We start from the raw sequence: 18,284 nt of genomic DNA, 5'->3' as shown, positions 1-18,284 counted from the left end.
TCGTGTCCTTCTTCAGAGCATCGGAAACAAAACAGTTTTCCTCTACACTGGCCATTTCCATGCCCAAACTTCTGGCATTTAAAACACCGAAGTGAGTTAGGAATATACAAACTGACAGCTGTCCTGTATGGACCAATGTAGACATAAGATGGCACTGAAGTGGAACTAAATGTTAACAGGATTGTTCTCATTGGTGTGGCTGCATCTGCACGTCGAGAAGTAAACCTTTTCACTGACTTAACGCCTTGTGATTTCAGTTCCTCACAGATCTCTTCATCAGTCAAGGTGTCGAGGTCTCGACCTCAGTATTTAAGGACACCCTGTGACTGATTTAGTGACTTGTGTGCAAATGAAACCACATCAAGGTCACCAATCCTGGTTAATTTTAACAAATTTGATGATTGGCCAGGTCTGAGGCATTCAATTAAAATTCCTGATCTTATTTTCTTTGTATCTTTAACATCACCAGCTACACCCTTGATAGTTTTCTGTATTAAAAAAGGAGAAATTATAATAAATCTTGGCCAGTTTTTATCACTTTCGTCAGAAGAATTGCAGACATCACTTTTTCGTTTTTTTGAATAAGAAACATTGGACTCCCCGTTGTTTTTTGTCGCCATGTTAAGTTTTTGTAAGTTTCATCGTCTCTGTTCCCCACCCGCCACCGAGGGCCAACACGGGCGATGCTAGGACTCTACCGATTTCCAGCAGATAGCATCAGGGATTCCAGAGACGACTTACTCGAACAGAGCATATCTATCAATGGCGCATAGACAGCGTACTACTTGATTGACCCATGAGCCACTGCCTTCTTCATTTGCCATTTGTAAGCTTTTGAAAATCTTGGAAACATTGGATTAAACAAAATGCCATCAGTAAAGCAGGTAGACAAATGAAGGGCATGGCGTGACCAGCCGATTGATCAAACCGGGTCCATCCGATCTCCCGTTTAGATGACCTAAGAGCCGAGTGGCATATACAGCCGTATCCTCGATCATCCAGCCATCGATGACACGGTGGTTACGTCACGACTGGAGTCTAGATACGACCTTCATCCACTAGGACCTCCTCGCCCACCAATAACTCACGGGTTGCAATTCACGGCAAACAAGTAGGTGAACCCACTTTTTATTTTAAACACCGGGCCCACGGTCGATGTTCGGATTGCTTTAGTCTGGCCTCTAACCTTTGACCTCTCCAGCATGGGTAACCCTACCAGGAGAAAAAACTCCAGCTGCCATAGCTCTTAGGATCACTGAGGCACGCAAGCCCCCCTACCACGACAAGGATAGCGATCCAAAGGGGGGCATTTTGACTGATAACTGGGTAGTAAACACAAAGCATTTAATTTGATCTCATTGTTTCATAATTGAACAGTAAACTCTATGTTTCAATCGAACATTTCTTAAGCTTGAGACAAGTTCGTACAGACCGTAACAATTTATGTGTTTAATCAAAGTTGGATATAAACTGGTCTGCTCTAACTAAATTTAAATGTCTATTTATGAATAATACATTGCTCATTTGAATAACGTAAATAAACAAATGTCATTTTACAGTAAGATTGAACTATATTTTTACTACCATAGATTACAATTTAAAGCATGAAACACACCGACAAAGAGGAAGAGACATTAAAATGGACTTACTAAAAAACTAAACATGAATAACTTGATGATTAAAATTGTAATTCAGGTGTGTCCTTACAGGTAGAATTCATCAACATTATGCATCGGTGACACAGTATACCGTAAATATCAAGTTCCATGAGTGTCGTAAAATAAAACAAAGAAATAAACAATTTAAAAAATAAGTCTCACAAAACATATCTAAATTTAGGTTAGGATATATTTTTTTGTATTTATTACTCGAAATTTATGATATGTTAAATCATATTATTGCGACAACTGTTTGTTTTGAAATTTTGCCCATGCGCATTCATTCAAGAGGGAATTTTTGAAAACGGAGAATAATGTAGGTTCTAGTATAAGCTTCACTTTTCATTAAATCTCACACAAAAACACACAGAGATATTTTCTTTTGTTTTGACCACCAATAGGCAATATTTCCAGTGCTGATTCTCAAAACAGATTTGCCTGGCTAAATCACCATTCTCTTTGGCTGCTGGGAGGACATCAAGAGTCTTACACCATAGAGAGTGCTAGCAGTAATTTTGTTCCCTTTTTTCAAAGCAGCCCCACCCTTTTTTTGGGGGGGGGGGGATTTTTCGCTGTAAAATTAACAAATTGGGAAAATATTTCAAATGAAGATTGAAACCAAATAAGTTTTGTTTTAACTCTTATACAGCAAGTGATAAGTTGTTTAATGATTTTATTCAACATCATTTTCTAATTCTATATCATCGCTTGATGTTTCAATATCAGTAATTTCCCTAGTAGCAGTGCTTTCAATAACAGCCAGTATCCAGTGCTTTTACCCAGGTAGCGTCTAGTACCGGCAGAATAAAATAAAAACAAAAAAAAATCATGAGGAAAAATCTAGTAAATAGATACCTAAGATCGTTCTGTGTGTAGGCTATGTCTTCAAAATTGTGATCGCTTGTACTTATTATTGTTTATTTGGGTGTCTTCGTTGAGGTCCGCATCAGAATCTAATCAGTAAATAACTCAAATAATTCAAGCCCTTTCTGCCTCCGATTCTCTCTGCCTAAAGGAGCAATCGTAGATCGGCGAAATTACACAACTGATATTATTTGGGTTAATTGGTAAAGTGCTTCAATCTACAACAATTTAACATACAGTGTCTATAAAAGAAAACATTGGTGAATTCGATTAGACAAGACAATGTTGTATTTTCATGAGAAAAAAATAAATTGTTATGAATCACTGTGATTCAGGGTGTTTTTGAAGTTTCCTCATACCAGCCTAAGAGATTCACAATAAGACACATGCAATTGCACTACATGTTACAGTAATAATTAGACAATAAACAACAAAGTTTTATTATGAAAATTATTTAATCAGCACTAGGAACCACCACATGTTATGAAATTTCATTTAATAAATGTTTAGTTATGTTCCTATGCTTTTATTTGCATGTGTAAGTGTTCAAATTTTGTAACAAGTGAATAAAAGCCTAAGAACAAAATATGACATTTATCAAAATTTCATATACATTGTAAAATGGCATAATATTAAACAGTTAACAAAGTTTATCAGCATTTGTCTAGAAATGAATCTGGTTGGAATCATGGGGAGCTCCTGGATTTCAGGGTTTTGAGACTAAATCAGTAATGATTCATCATATATCTTGATTTCATATTCATATATTTTAAACAATACTGAAGCAAATATTGCAGACTTTTCAAGTCAAAATTTAAATCTCAAAAAGGCTAACATCCAGGAGCTTCCAGGACATTGCCCTGGACCCACTGGGGACCTTAAGGGGTCCCAGACCACTTGCTGAATATATTTGGTACCTCCTACTTTCTGTAAAGTAACTCCTGCCTGAAAAATTAATGAAACCCCTGTAGTAGCGCTTTCACTAGTCATGCTAGCCATCCGTTTGACAAGGTGCCAATCTTTTGGACACCTTTGGCATCTTTGTAAGTTTTTTGTATAATATTTCGAGTTATGCAACATTTCCAAAGTAAACAAGGAGGAACTTTGTAAAGGGGAAAGAAACTCGAAGAAATACATCAAGTGCGAATCCAGATTTATGAACCGACGACAACCCAGCATGTACAATTTGACATTTACTTCTTCCTTTTCTACTTCCTGAATTGAAGCAAATAGTGTATCAGGAGGTAGAATTAACATATAGAGGAACATTTTACCGGCTTACTTACCTGACTTTGAATAAACTTCGCTTCAAAATTGGGAATTTTTCTCTCTTTGTGAAAATCTTTCTCAACATTTTGGGAAAAGACTCTAGGGGAAACTGCCAAAATTCGGCTGTAATAAAAGGGTAACAAAATCACTGGCTAGACCGGCAAAACAATTTTGAACCATTCAAGTTTCAAAGCATCAGCATTTAAAGGATTGAGTGTAATCACAAATTTAGATTTTTTGTAAGGCAGTGGCTCCTCGTCCATGCGTTCATGGACTGGAAGCCTCTTCAGGCTAAACGTCCACACGTACGGAAACGCCCGATTTGTTACGAAATGTTGTTGAACTTATCCACAAAAGTTAATGTCATCGCGAACTCCGTTCACATTTAATGAACTGAACAGTTTTCTGTTTGTGTTAATTATATATACCAGTTTCATTGCATAATTGATATTGGGAGCAAGCCCCTGTGCTTGAAAATGGACAGGTTTTATGTTGGTCAGACACAAAACAAGTCACAGCAGTTATCATGACTGGTGCCAAAGTCGCTGCAACAACTTTACCAGATGTTTGAAAAAAATTAAATCTTGGTCGAAAATATAAATATCCTATGTGTTAAAAAACGCATGGAATGTTCTTAAAATTTTAGTTTCTACAAAGAAGGACCAGTGTGAACGGTTATGTTTCACATCTGCCATCTGAAATGGCAGCATTATGATTTAAAATGTGATGGACTGAATCATATGCCAAAACAATCTTTGATGTGCAAACTTCGTTTAAAATAGTCTTTCAAGTTTGTTAAACATGTATTTTATATTAATTCTGAATGAATTTTAATTGTTATTTTTTACATTAGTTACGATTTAAATTGTATTTTTATCATTTTGAATATATTTGTAAAGAATTTCTTACTATTTCCACTTTACTAACATAAATGAACCATTTCTGTTATGATTCCGTTTGTTATTGACTCAAACCGGTTGTGTGGACGATTAGCCTGTAGAGGCTCCCCGTCCACAAATGCATGGACAGGCAGCCATTGCCTTTTTGTAACGAAGAACAGGGGCCTGTGTTTGTGGATCATACGTTTGCCTTAGTGATATACTGTACACCCTTAAAATCCTTGTATGCATTTAAACAGAATTGATTAATGGTCTGCTTTGTAGAAGGCATTCATCATTTAAGTTAGGTAATAATGCATGCATGACCAAAAACACCACTGCACCAGAACCAGGTTAAACAAAAACAATGATGGCGATCAATGACCCATGTCATTTATTTATTCATTGCTTAAATAGGTCAGCAGGGGTCAAGATGAACTTTTTGAGGCCAGTAGCCACCTGGGCTACTAAACTATAAAATCAATTTGCCCAGAAAAAAAGTTGGTAGCCCAGACTTTTTCAGACAAAATTTTGGTACGTAAAAATTCCACATTTTATGAAATACCGGATGCGGAAATTAATTAGCAATTCTAAAAAAGAAACTGACATCGGTTATGAAGGATTTCCGTATTATTAGAACTGGTTACCGATAAAATTTAACTAGGGACACTACGTTTCTGATCCAATAGTAACCAGTAAAAACTCCATCCACAACTTTTGTTTACAATAATTTTTTTTTGCGATTCACCAGCTGGGCTACTAAAATAGAAAAAATGGTTGCCATTGGCGAGTGGGCATCGGTTAATTTTTTCCCCTGGTCAGCAATTACAATCATGATTATTTTCTTTAATAGATAAATATCCATGCTATATGTATAGAAACAAAACCTGCCCATCAATTGTTCTTGAATTTTAAGTTGCAGACTTCATATTTTGACCACTGGAGTGGGGTTAACCCAGTATACTTGAATTTTCCTGACAGTGGTAAGGCGAGCCTTAAAATATTGTTTGTTTGCAGTAACCGGTTACCCAACTGTACCTGAGAGAGGTCGGTAGGGAATATATTTTATTTTATCAGCATTGAGAAATGTTGTGTTTACATTGAATCAGAAGAGAAATTTGAAGAAGAAAAAAACATTTTATATTTGACTTAATTATGAACAGTGTCAACATGAACATTGACTAGAATGTCAAATAATTTAAAACAAAAAAAGACATAGGCATAGACATCAGATCTAATAAAACTGCTCATGACTAGACAAAGTATAAATCAACATTGACTAGAATGTATTTAAATATGTACTGAACACTGTCAATAGAATGTATTTAGAAATCAACTAGTGCTATTCCTGTAATGTCCAAACTGGGATTGGAGACACCTAAACAATAAACTGTATGTGGTGGGGTTTCATTTTAACTATAGGAAGAATGACCTATGCCTAGATGCTGGCGGTTTGTGGGTGTTACTTTTCTTATTGTGGTATTTGACCCTGGACTTTAGATTTTGTCTTGTGTAAGAATTACATTGTTGCTGTGATTTGTAGTTAATGAGAAAAATGTAACGAAAATTTCCCCATAAACAGCAATGCTGATAATGCCATCATATTAAATAATGTAAATGATCCGAAACTAAATGGAAGCATTTGTATTTCAATGATAAAATTATGCTAAATAGATTTGGGCGGCCCTTGACAATTTTCTAACCTCTGAATGATCTGGCATGGAATGGTACTTTCTATTCACTGGTCAGGCGTTGGAACCCACTGTCAGACAGGTAGGATGTGAGGCAATGAGAAAAGGGCCAGAAAGTGGAATTATGGGATGGGAATCAGGTACATTGCCTCCAATTGCAATAAAGATAAGAACAGAAAACTTGATAAAAGGTGGTTGGACAGGAGAGAGGAGAGATTGAACAAGTTCAGGGGGAGGTTGGAACTATGTGACCTCTGGAACCTTCAAACATAGATATGCCATCCTTGGGAATATATATTTTGTGGAACATACAATGTCATCTATAAGGTCAAACAGGCCACATAAATTAGGTTTTGTTTGAGAAAGAAGTATTGCAATGAGTGGGGCAGCCCCTGTATCCTAAAGGAGCATACTAATGGCAACTAGAGATAGGTTTGGGAAGGATATATTTATTTTAATTTAATAAATAGTGCCAACCATTCATTTTCTCTATATCTCATCTCCGTTTTGGAGTTTTTTTTGTTATCTGTAACTGCTGATTCATGTTCTGCATGAACACAATATTTATATCAATTCTATTGGCAGTTGTGTTTGAAACTTCTTCACCTGTATCATGTTTAGAGTCTCTGTTTATGGAGAAGATAACATACTTCAAGTTTTTCACAACAGGTATCAGTTCGGCGAAGTCTGGTTCAAATGTTTCTTTCACGTTTTTATTGGAAACAGTGACGGTCACAATATCAGTTTTCTTCATTATTTCATCATCATTGAAAACATGGTCCCTTATGCATCTAGTATTAAATTTAAACCACCTGTTAACAATCAGGATATTTGTTTTTGTCCCCATTTTCAGGTGGACTGGGAGATCGTGAAAAATTGCATCCTGGAAAACGTATCAGCAAACCATGCTGTTGATGAAACCTGACACCCAAAACGCTTTTTGAAAGAGATTAATAATGTGGGATTGAAGCATGTAGTCTATCTAGGTCAGAAGTCAAATCGGCAGCAGAGACGTACCTGTAACACACCGGATCATGAACAATATTAAAATAAAATTTCTCTGATTTAGGAGCCATTAAATTTTGTCTGTCGCACAGATTTTTAAGGGTCAGTTTGGTTATAGCAATATTTTAATTCAGGCCTAATGTATATAATTTTGTCACATTTTTCTTGGCTACTAATAACTATTCGTCACAGGTTGCTGGTATAGTGCACTAAGTTTTCTATAGGGATGTTGTGTTGTGGGATGCATTTTTGTACTCATATGGCTTCTTCCTGGAAAAAGGGTGTATCACTTGTGGGCTGTTGCATGCAGTGTTCTTGTTATTTCTATAGACCATATGATCTCTGATAATTGATAACACATTTTTCATGTAAGGGTGACTCTGTGTACTCTTTCGGGTTGTAGTAACCTGAATATAATTCATGGAATGCATGTAACAAACATTGTATCCACATATCCATTTCTTTAAAATTTTTATCAAACCATAAATTATCCTAAAAGTATCCTACTTTCTAGACTAGGATGTAGGATATTATTAAGGATGATGTTTTTATTGCAGTGCACAACAATAACAATTTTTAAAACCCATTTTACTATTCAGATAATGTCTGGGTATTGTTACCTCCGTAACAATTGGTGTACATTTTGTAGCTTCCTTCTTTTACCCATGCCATGAATATGGTGTGCATTAATGCATTGTTTGACAAATAAATGTGCCAAAAAGCACTGCCAAATAGATATTTTTATACAGTTGCAAAATTTACTTCTCTCATATAATGGTATCACCCTGTCATCATCAGTGTCATTGTTGAAGTTAACTTAGTGTTGCTCACCTTTAGCCACTAACCTGAAGCCCGGGGCTAGTAAAAATTGATACAGGCTAGTGAAATGATGTGTATATTTCTTGTTTCAGGCTAGTTGAATCTTATACAGTCCTCTATTATTCTGGCTAGTCATTGAGAATTTTGAAGGAAAGGACTGCTTAAGTTTATTTACAAAAACTTAAGTAAAACTAATCCAATCTTTTTGAAATTTGAACACATTATTCTTAGGGACATGGCGGAGTGCCCATAATTTTTTAGCCTCCCTCCTGCTTTAAAGTAGGGATATCTGATATAGAGTTTATTAAAAAATAATGACTTAAGAGTTATAGGAAGAGGTCACGAGTTTCTGCTGCCCAAAAATGTGGAATTTTTTAGGGAGTAGAGTTCCTTTCTCGACCCCTCGGCAGAGCAGAACTAATGTATAGTGGTCTATTTTGCCTGAAATCTAAATAAGAATGATGTCTGTCACCACCATTTCTATGTCAACCCCTTGTATTGACTACTTCCAGTTTTAGTCCCAACTTAGGCCAAAAGTTGGAAAAAATCCTTATTTTTTCACAGGAGTGACCCTTCAGGGCACTCCTGACTGTAACGAACCTTATTTGGCTTCAGTGTCCTTCACAGGGTACAGTCTGCGGGATGAATGTGCTTTGGTTCCTGTTTTGCTCCTGTTGAACTCCACATGTAGCAAGAAATGGCCAGAAATGGACAAAAAAGACCATTTTCGAGTGACAGACCCATTTTACTGAGTTGGCCCACCTACTCTCCCACCACCTCCTCCCACTTCCTCACCCCATCCACCCCACGCACTCCATCCCATGATAACTAACTAAGGGGGTTTTTAACATCCTTGACTACTCTGTCGGGTCTGGCATGGACGGATAACCATCCCATGATTACCCATCTTTAACTTATATATAACGATCAGCATCAGTACCATTATGCAACTAATTGGCATATAATTTCCATAAGTTTGCAAAATATTGAAATCTAGACTTTCTTTCAGAAATACACAGTATGACAACTTTGTATTTCACTAACTGTTTATCGTTTTCTTTTCCTTTTTGTAAATTTCAGGAGACATGTTCAAGTAAGAATATAAATCATGAGTTGGGTCCAAGATGAGTGGAAAGATGGTTTGCCACATAAGGCACTCCAGAAAATCAACCAACTCGAGTCACAGTTGGAAAGATTAAAAAAGGAAAGAGAGCAAAAGCAGTTTCAACTAGATAGCCTTGAACAGGTATGTTGTCTGAATGAAAACAAAAATTCTGATTGCCATTGAACAGCAGAAATGCATCTTATTTCCAAAAGATATACTAGTAATTTTATATTTACATGTGCTCCAACAACAATTTAATTACTTTGTTTTGCAGGCTCTTCAAGTTCAAAAACGTAAAGTTGAAGAGGAAAAAAATCAGTATTCAGGCTTAAAAAGAGAGAATCAGAATTTGTCAGAGGATTGTCAAGAATTGGAGAAGAAAAGAGAAAAACTAGCTCATGATTTGCAACAGAAGGAAAATCAGTTGTCTTGTCTTGATGGGAAGTTATCACATACAAAATCTCAGCTAGAAACAGAAATAAAGAAGGTTTTAATACTAGCAGACATATATAAATATATATAGAAACAAAACCTACATTTTATGATTGTTTAAACATTAAATCTTAAATGATGGTACAACCTTTTTTTTTCCATTGAATGTTTCATTTACATGAAAATTTATATTAGCAACTGTGACTATTTCTAAACTTACAATTATGAACTACATTGTATATGACAAAGTACATTTGTATTTCTTAAAAACACATTACCACAATTTTTTGATCATTTCTTTATGAGTGATCAAGACAACAACTTTGTTATTTATTTTGAATTTTCCGAGTTATATTTTGTTTTCAAAATGAGAGCATTTAATAGATATAATCATTTAAAGGGCAATACAAAGTCATTCTGGAAAGTTAACCATGAAAGATGTGTTGCATCTGTGTTCAAACAGTTTGTTAAAGCATATACATTTTGTACTAAATTTATGCATATATATATATGTAAGAGTTTTAAAGGATGCTAAGATACATGCAATGCACTTTTTAATGAAATAGTCCTCAAGGTTACATTATTGTGATGCTACAGTATATCCCACACATCAAATGACATTTCCCATATTATATTTTTTTTCATTCTGAAAAAAAGTAATTCTAACTGAAATACATTTTGTATCACAAACACAAATGATACAACATTTTGTATACTGTTGACAAAATTAAAGCTGACTTTTAGATAAAATCTTTTATCTATATAATAATATTGTTTTAAAATAGACAGTAGAATAGAGTCATCTTGGTTAGAAGTAAAGGTTCCAGTATTTGCTACTGAAATCATCATTTTCATCTGGTAAATTCAACAAGTGGAATTTACTACCTAATTGTGAAAGAATAATTGGTTCTTTCACAAGTCTCTGTAGAAGATATGAGATTTCTAACATGCAGTATACTTACATTTCTTAGTAACTTCAAAAGCAGTTTTGATCTTATCGATAGGTGTTACAATATAAACAACAAAAAATATTAGCAATCACAGCATTGTAATCTTTACAAAGTATAAATCTTTTGAACATTAAAGTTCAGTCATGAAATGCAGACAGTTTGTTCACTTTTTAGTGTAATTCTGCTTTTTCAAATCTAGATTTTACTGCTACATTTCTTTTTTACAATGTAGCTCACCTGGCCTAAGACCATGTGAGCTATTGCCACATCTATTGGCATTCATCGTCTTTGTCCTTTAACAATTTTTAAAAAATCTCCTTTGAAACTACTGAGTGGAAATATATGAAACTTTGCACAGATGTTCCTTAAGGTACCTTGCACAAAAGTTGTGTTTATTTTGATCCATCCTAAACATGACCAATCTTACAAAAAAAATAGAACATAGGGGTCAGACAGTAGTTTTTGGCATACATCTCCAAAACTGTCAGGTTTAGCCAAATTCTTTCAATTGCTGAAAAGATTCTTATTATAAGAATAGTCTTCAAGGGATCAAAGTTGTCAGACGATTCCTTGTAACAGTTATTGGCCTTGAAAGATGAAAAATAACAGATATTTTTTTTAGTTGTCAGCCTGCCAATATCTTATGATAGATAAAAACTTTTAATTGAAGAAATGATCTTATAATAAATCCTACCAAAGTCTTATTGATTAAAAATTATTTGACAACTTCTTGTTAAATTTATTGCCTTGAAGAGGTGAGCGATTCAGGTTCTAGGAGTCTCATGTTTACTCTTAATTTCTTTTTTAATCATGCCTGGGAATGATTTTGGGGAAATAATTTACCTTCCTACCAAAAAGACCCAATCTTTTTTAGCATAAAGGCTATGGCAAAGAGAAATATTTTGAAGTCTGACCTAATGGGGTTGTGTATTTTACTTTTAAGTCAGGACAGTTGCAAGGAGAACTTGAGAGGATTCAACGTGAACATCAGGAATCTGAGAAGAAATTAGAGAAGTTAACAAGTGATTACAATAAGTTACAGGAGTACAGCAATCAACAGAGAGCTCAGATTGATCAACAAAGTGATAAGATCAAACAATTAGAGAATGATATCAGGAAAATTGGAGATAGTGCCTCTAGTGCCAATGTATCAGGTAGACATATGGTCATGCCTTCTGAATTGTTCACAGGCATACCTTACAATAACTCAAAAATGCTTTAAGAGATCCTGTTGTTGAGGGTATAATGTTTTTCGACCCATCAGTCCGTCCATCAGTCATCTTAAGTTTTTTTTTAAACGCCTGCAGATATTGACATGGTTTTTGGTATACAACTTCACCATGAAAAGTTACAGGTCAAGTATAACTTTCATTATGCTCCAATGATATTTACCAAAATTACGGGCCTTGAACTTAGCTAAATTCACACAAATAACCGTTTTTTGGACTTTTTTCTAAACGCTTGCAGATATTGACATGATTGTTGGTATATAGGTTCACCATGATCAGTTACAAGTCAAGTTTACGTTTTGTACTGCTACAATGATATTTACTTTGGATTAATTAAAACTCAAAGAAATCACAGTCTGGAGTTTGAAACTACCATTCTGAGTAAAAGAATTTAGTGAGAAGATAAAGGTCTAAAGCCTGAAAAAACACTAATTCCTTTTTGATCAGGATCTTTCTACATGTATTTCTCTTACAAACAAATTTACTTGAGTATCCAACATGGGGACGCATGGGGTATGTAAGCACGCTCACTAAGGTTCTTTAATTGGTATAGTGCTTTTATATTCATGACTTGTACCATATCTCCACTTTCCAGGTTTGTCGCTTATGTACTTCCTATTTACCATACAACTTAATTTGACAGGAAAAGTTGAGTTGGAGTATTCTTAACATGACATAGCTTGCTACTTCTACTTGTATATTATTTAAGATATCTTAAAATAAATAGTAGTTAAAGTATCTTTATTATACATTTTTATCAGATATCTGAAATGGCAATTAAATGTTAAAACATCTTGCCATGTAATTTTACATTATGTAGTTATTTAAACTTGATTTTTTAATGAGTCAAACTAAAACTACAGTGGATCCTGTAAATTGCATAGCCTATTTTTCAGGAAAAAAATGACTTTTACTGTGGATTAATTTTTATTTGTGAGGTATATTTGTGGGCAGTGTAGAATCACTAAAACTAGAATCCAACAAACAAACTTCAGTGGATGTAAGCAAACTCAGATTAAATAATTGGGATTCTTAAATCTTGACATCATTCAAATGTCATAGAGGAGAAGCCATACTGAGCAATCGACATCATGTTGCCCCTTGATTATTAGTTTAAAGACATATTAGTTGTTCATTATTCCTAAATAGCATTAAGGCTACCTATCAGAGTAAGTGTAATGTGAATGTTGCCTTAAATAAGTTATAAGAGTGACATATAGAATTCCCTGCTTTTTCATCTGTCTAATAATAATTGATGTCTTGAAGTTAGCATATGGGTTTTATCACTTTCTGTTTAATTAAGAATTAATTCCTTCTGGGGGTAGATTTGTACTCATTTTAACATGGGTACAGCATTTAAATTTGATTATTTAACACAGAGCGATAGCGAGGTGTAATATGATAATATAAATGCCAAACCCATGTTAAAATGAGTACAAAGCTAACCCCAAAAGGAATTATTTCTTTTCTAATATGACAAATATGGTCTGATTTTCAAAAATTTTCCGCTTTATTGTGTCCAAACCAGTATTGAACTGTATGTCCTTATGCTTAAGTGTGTCAAAAACAAGTATTGTGTAAACACTTGTCCCAAGTGAACAGTTTGACATGCTGTGGTCGTATCATGCTGCAATTTGTGAAGCTTTTTATTTGAAAATGCAGACAATTTTTTCTATATTTTACTCAGTAAACACAAATGTATGTGCCCATTGTCAATGGTGTGTCTTTTTTGTGTTTTAACAGGAATATGCAATTAATGGAAATTGTCATTTTAGGAGAAGATACCCAATTATAGTGTGGAATATTTTCTTTTTCATATCAGATTATCTAATTAGATGCCTGCGTTAGTGTTTAGTCAAAGGATAAAGAAAATATTATAGTGAAAACTGAAGGATTTCACCAACAATGTGTGGTTGTTTTATCCATTAAAGTTCATTTTGGTGTAAATTTTGAAAAATATTTATGCAATTTATAGGAATTTTCTAAATTTTGACTCAATGCTATGCAAAAAGAGAGGTTTTTTTTACATGGATAAGATAGGGGATGGCTTTGTTTTTTTCTTTTTTTTTTAGTTTCTCTCCATTAAGTGGAATCCACAGTGCTTACAACAATTATTTTAATGGGTAGAGTCAGTTTATTGCATTCCATGTTAGATTTACTTGATCTGTAATATGAAAACCATTTATATTATAAAAATGATTGAATTCAGTGTTGTGGTTTTCAGGCTACACAAGTTTAGAAGGTGAATATTCCTTTATTCTTTTAGCTTCAGTTGGAGGATCAGACTGCGGACTCCAAGAGAAAATCCAGCAACTTAATCTGTTGAGAGAAAGGGATGCTCAGGAATTAAAGCAGTTAAAAGAAGACTATAATAAGTTACAAAAACAGGTGTGTACCATATTACAATAGTACAGTACTATTTAAAGAACTAAACCAAAGAACTCTATTTAAAAACAAGTGGTTAACTCCAGTATAAGCTTTGGCAGAATTACAGTCATTTTACCAGTCTTCACTGTTAAATTTTTTAGACAGATGCCATTCGGACTTCCAAAGTTACAAAAATTGGAAGTCTGAATAATTTTTCAGTGGCCCGAACAAAAATATGAAAACATTTTTTTTAAAGTCCTAGATCATCTGAATCAATGTCTAGTAATAACATCCTGTTATAATGGAATTACATAACAACAAACACTCATTTGATTCAGAGTATTTAGATATGTTTAAGAACCCAAAAATAAATAGAACACTACAACACCCCAATATTTTTGGAAGTCCATCGGTCTTCCTAAGAACATAATTTTAGGGGCTTGGACCACTGGCCCTTGGCTAAATTCGAAGACTGTTTTACACTTATCTTTTTCTAGAACACATTGGTCACATAAATATCTTCATTTCTACAATAATTATTACATGAATTCAGAATTTATGTTATGCATTAATTTTAGTCAACCCTCGACCTATATCACCCTGAGGGTCAGTGTCCCTTGGGTTGATACTGCGTGTGATACAGATTTTGACATATTATATTCAGTATATATTGATCAGAGCTTGTACCTTCAGGAAGCTCGATATCAATATCAATGCCTTGTGTGTTCCTCAAGAAAACATTTATATTGATATGAATATGATATGAATGCTCCTCCAGAAGACTTGATATCAATATCAATAACTTTGCTCTAGCTAGAAATTGAAAAGGATACTTTTTCAGGTTTGAGAAGGGCACTTTTTCCAGTCACTTCAACACTTTGAGGGCTTTTGCCATATTTTCTGTTAGTGTTAATTTGAAATCACTGAACTGCTATGAGCATGTAAGCATATAAGCTATCATTATTTCACTTAAGTACCTGTCCTTATAAAATTCAGACACTGCCAAAGGTAAAGTGATTCATGGTGTAGAAAACCCACAAAACAAACGATGGTTTTTTTTTTCAGTCTTCATATGCTATATATTTACCTAATAATAATCATTTCCATATTCAGATCTGCACTTTTGAGAAAATATATTCATTTCACACTAAAATCAACCTAAAGTAACCAAATCAAGAACAATAACTCTTGCAAAGTGCCAGTTTCATGTACAATCTATATGATTTTAATCTCAAAAGCACAACAACCAAATGAAAAAGTAAGACTGGTTATGTGGTCAGTAACTCTTTCTGAACAAGAAATAAAACTGAATTTGGTGGTTTTTTTTACATGAATGAATTATCTTTTGTCTGGTTTTTAGAAACACTGCTACTTAATTGGACATCTTGGACATATTTTCATTACAATTACTGCATAACATGTGCAAAGGTCAAACGGTAAAAAATGTCAAACATTGACCAACAAATTTTGCAAATGACCGACAACGATTTTTCAATATCGGACATAAAAAATTGCACATGGTGCTGAAACTACAAATCAGTCGTAATATGTAATTATTAGTTTATGGAATGAATCTTTTTAACACAAGTCAACAACCCATTTAAATCAATATACAAAATGTATTCGTGATTTTGTTTGATTAATAATCAACATTTTTTTTTTATCTTGGAAGTTTTTGGCTGTTTGCCAATTTGACGAAAAAGCCCGAGAGATACAATGTTTAGTTTACATGTAAGACCGTCCACTTGTTATTGAAATAGAACACTTTCACATGTTCAGATATTTTATAAAGATAGAGTATGTGATGAAATAACACAAATTCTAATATTTATCTTTAAATGTTATAATGTTTTTTTTTATAAATTTATTCTTGATTTGAGCATGTAAAAGACAGACACAAACATCTGATAAAATGACCGACATTGGCTGTCAAAATTTCCAGACCCTTGAACATGAGGTATAGTGTTTTCAGAAATGTTACAAATGATCAAGATTGCTGCTACCAATACCCAAAATTATCACTTATTTAAATAAATAGTATTTTCCAGAACTATTGCAAACACAACTATTGGCAAATTTACTGTACTATTGAAAATACAGGAAAATTGAATATTGTAAGGAAGGTAACTGACAAATTGATTTGTATAATAGTTTACATGCATGGTTCAACACAGTTTAGACCTGTTAAATTGACAGTATTTGTTTAATCAATTGTGCAGTAGAAATTAACCATTATTAAATGATTGGCTGCCCATAAAATTGTGATAGATCTAATCGGGATCCATATTTCTTCTTGAGGATTATTTACTGGTCATAAAAACTTTCCCTTACTTGTTTAGACAGCAATTAACACCTTTTGTCAGATTTATGGATCTTCTAATTAACAAAATGATATTGATATATAAAAAAAAAACACAAGGGCATTTTGGGTTAAGTTAAAAGGGCAGAAGCGCTCAGCCAAGGGCAAGAAGGGCAGGCGTCCAACGAGTCAACTGAATGCCTTGTGTGCTCCTCCAGAAATCATTTATATTGATATGAAGCTTGTATGCTTCACCAGGAAACCTAATATCAATATAAAGGCCTTCTGAGCCCTTTCAGAATACCTGATGTTGATATAAAGGGCTTTGGTGAAAATATATAATTAAAAAAAAAGCATTCTTTGTATAGATTATTATATTATAGGGTTCTTGCTTGAATTTTGTCCAGAGTTGAATTTGACATAACATTAGCTTTTAAGTGCAATATATATACTGTAAACATATTAATTTTTGCAGCTTTTGTCCCAGGTATCATTTTCTGCCTTTTCCAGAAATAGTTGCATTCTAAAGTGTTAAAAATCAGTTTCGTGAGTACATTTTTTCATGCTTTTGTGTCCATCGCAAAAATAGTGAAAATTGGTACATATTAATACGTTTACAGTATTCCCAAATATTTATGCAAGAACCCTTTTATTGTTGCAGAGGCTACAGATGTGTTTTGAAGTTGATAGCATCTTGAATTTTGAAGCTATGTTGTAGGCTAATTATTGTTTGCTTTCAAAGGAAAAATATTGTTACACAATGATATAGGGGGACTTAAATTATACGGAAAATATTGTGTAATAATCTTGTGTAGATATTTGTAAGTTACTGCTAAAAATCGGGGTATATGTGAATTTAGAATCTAAAATTGCTATTATGTGTAATTGTTGCCCATCTCTGTTTTAGACTGCCGATGAGATTGAACAATACCAGTTCAAATTATCTAAACTGACAACAGAAACATCAGAACAGCTGATCAAAATTGACAACTTGAATGCTGCTAATGCTAAAAAAGTACAAGAAAAGCAAGCTGTAGGTTTTCAGCAGACAGAGGATCCTTTTGGCTTTGGTATTGGTAGTTCTTACAGCAAACCACAAATGAGGACACAGTCTGTCACCCAACCTGTTGACAATGATCCATTTGGATTTGGATTTGGCAGTAATAGTAATTCAAACAAAAACAGATTTGGACATGATAATAATCAAAGAAGTCAGAATGGATATGGAAATTCAAATGGTATACAGTTAATATAATTTATATTTTCAATAACCTTATGTGCATTAGAATGAATGTAAGTTTGGGATATTACCATAAGAAAATGTCCCTTCAAAAAATCAAATTTTAAACTGTACATATCAAAAACTAATACATAATGCCTTTTTATACAGTGCTAAAAGTTAGAAACCCCAATTCATTTAACACGATTTTTAAACAGAAAAGATTGAAAAGTTACAAAATGAATTCAGTTACCACATTTTTTCATGTAAGTATTTCACATAAACAAAACATTATGATAACCCATTCTTGTCCCATGTACTTACCAGGGTTATTTCCAGGATTTTGTAAACTTTTATCACTTTTGTGTTAGAGAATAGGGACAAATTAAATGGTATATTATTAAAAGTAGTATTGGCATCTGACATATAAAATAAAACACATTACTTTTTTTCAGCTATCATGCAAGCATATGTTTTCGAGACAATCCAAAAAGGAACT

At 33.7% G+C, this 18,284-nt stretch overlaps 2 protein-coding genes across 6 annotated transcripts in view; one reads left to right on the top strand and one right to left on the bottom strand.

Moving 5' to 3' along the window:
• LOC148623801 (tyrosine-protein phosphatase non-receptor type 21-like) overlaps nt 1-1,766 on the bottom strand; it is a 36,731-nt gene extending 34,965 nt beyond the window's left edge. For 2 of the 4 annotated variants that reach the window (XM_088565913.1, XM_088565915.1), the window contains exon 1: nt 1,650-1,766. The gene's annotated coding sequence lies outside the window, so the exon portion shown is untranslated. The remainder of the gene's footprint in view (nt 1-1,649) is intronic. The other 2 variants (XM_088565914.1, XM_088565916.1) reach the window with 1 other exon arrangement.
• A 147-nt stretch (nt 1,767-1,913) lies between these two features.
• LOC148623800 (uncharacterized) overlaps nt 1,914-18,284 on the top strand; it is a 51,987-nt gene continuing 35,616 nt past the window's right edge. Inside the window, exons 1-6 of one of the 2 annotated variants that reach the window (XM_088565911.1) lie at nt 1,914-1,974; nt 9,265-9,430; nt 9,564-9,776; nt 11,615-11,825; nt 14,167-14,288; nt 17,474-17,804. In XM_088565911.1, the coding sequence (XP_088422037.1) occupies nt 9,293-9,430; nt 9,564-9,776; nt 11,615-11,825; nt 14,167-14,288; nt 17,474-17,804 (1,015 nt within the window). In that variant the 5' untranslated portion in view covers nt 1,914-1,974; nt 9,265-9,292. Of the gene's footprint in view, nt 1,975-6,306; nt 6,443-9,264; nt 9,431-9,563; nt 9,777-11,614; nt 11,826-14,166; nt 14,289-17,473; nt 17,805-18,284 lie in introns of those variants that run through there. The other variant, XM_088565912.1, reaches the window with a different exon arrangement.

Source organism: Perna viridis, chromosome 2 (assembly GCF_037379345.1).
Source record: "Perna viridis isolate PV_CMFRI_1.1 ecotype Kerala chromosome 2, ASM3737934v1, whole genome shotgun sequence".
NCBI classification, from domain to species: domain Eukaryota; kingdom Metazoa; phylum Mollusca; class Bivalvia; order Mytilida; family Mytilidae; genus Perna; species Perna viridis.
The sequence above is the reverse complement of the archived record's forward strand: the minus strand, read 5'-3'. Positions and strand labels throughout refer to the sequence as shown.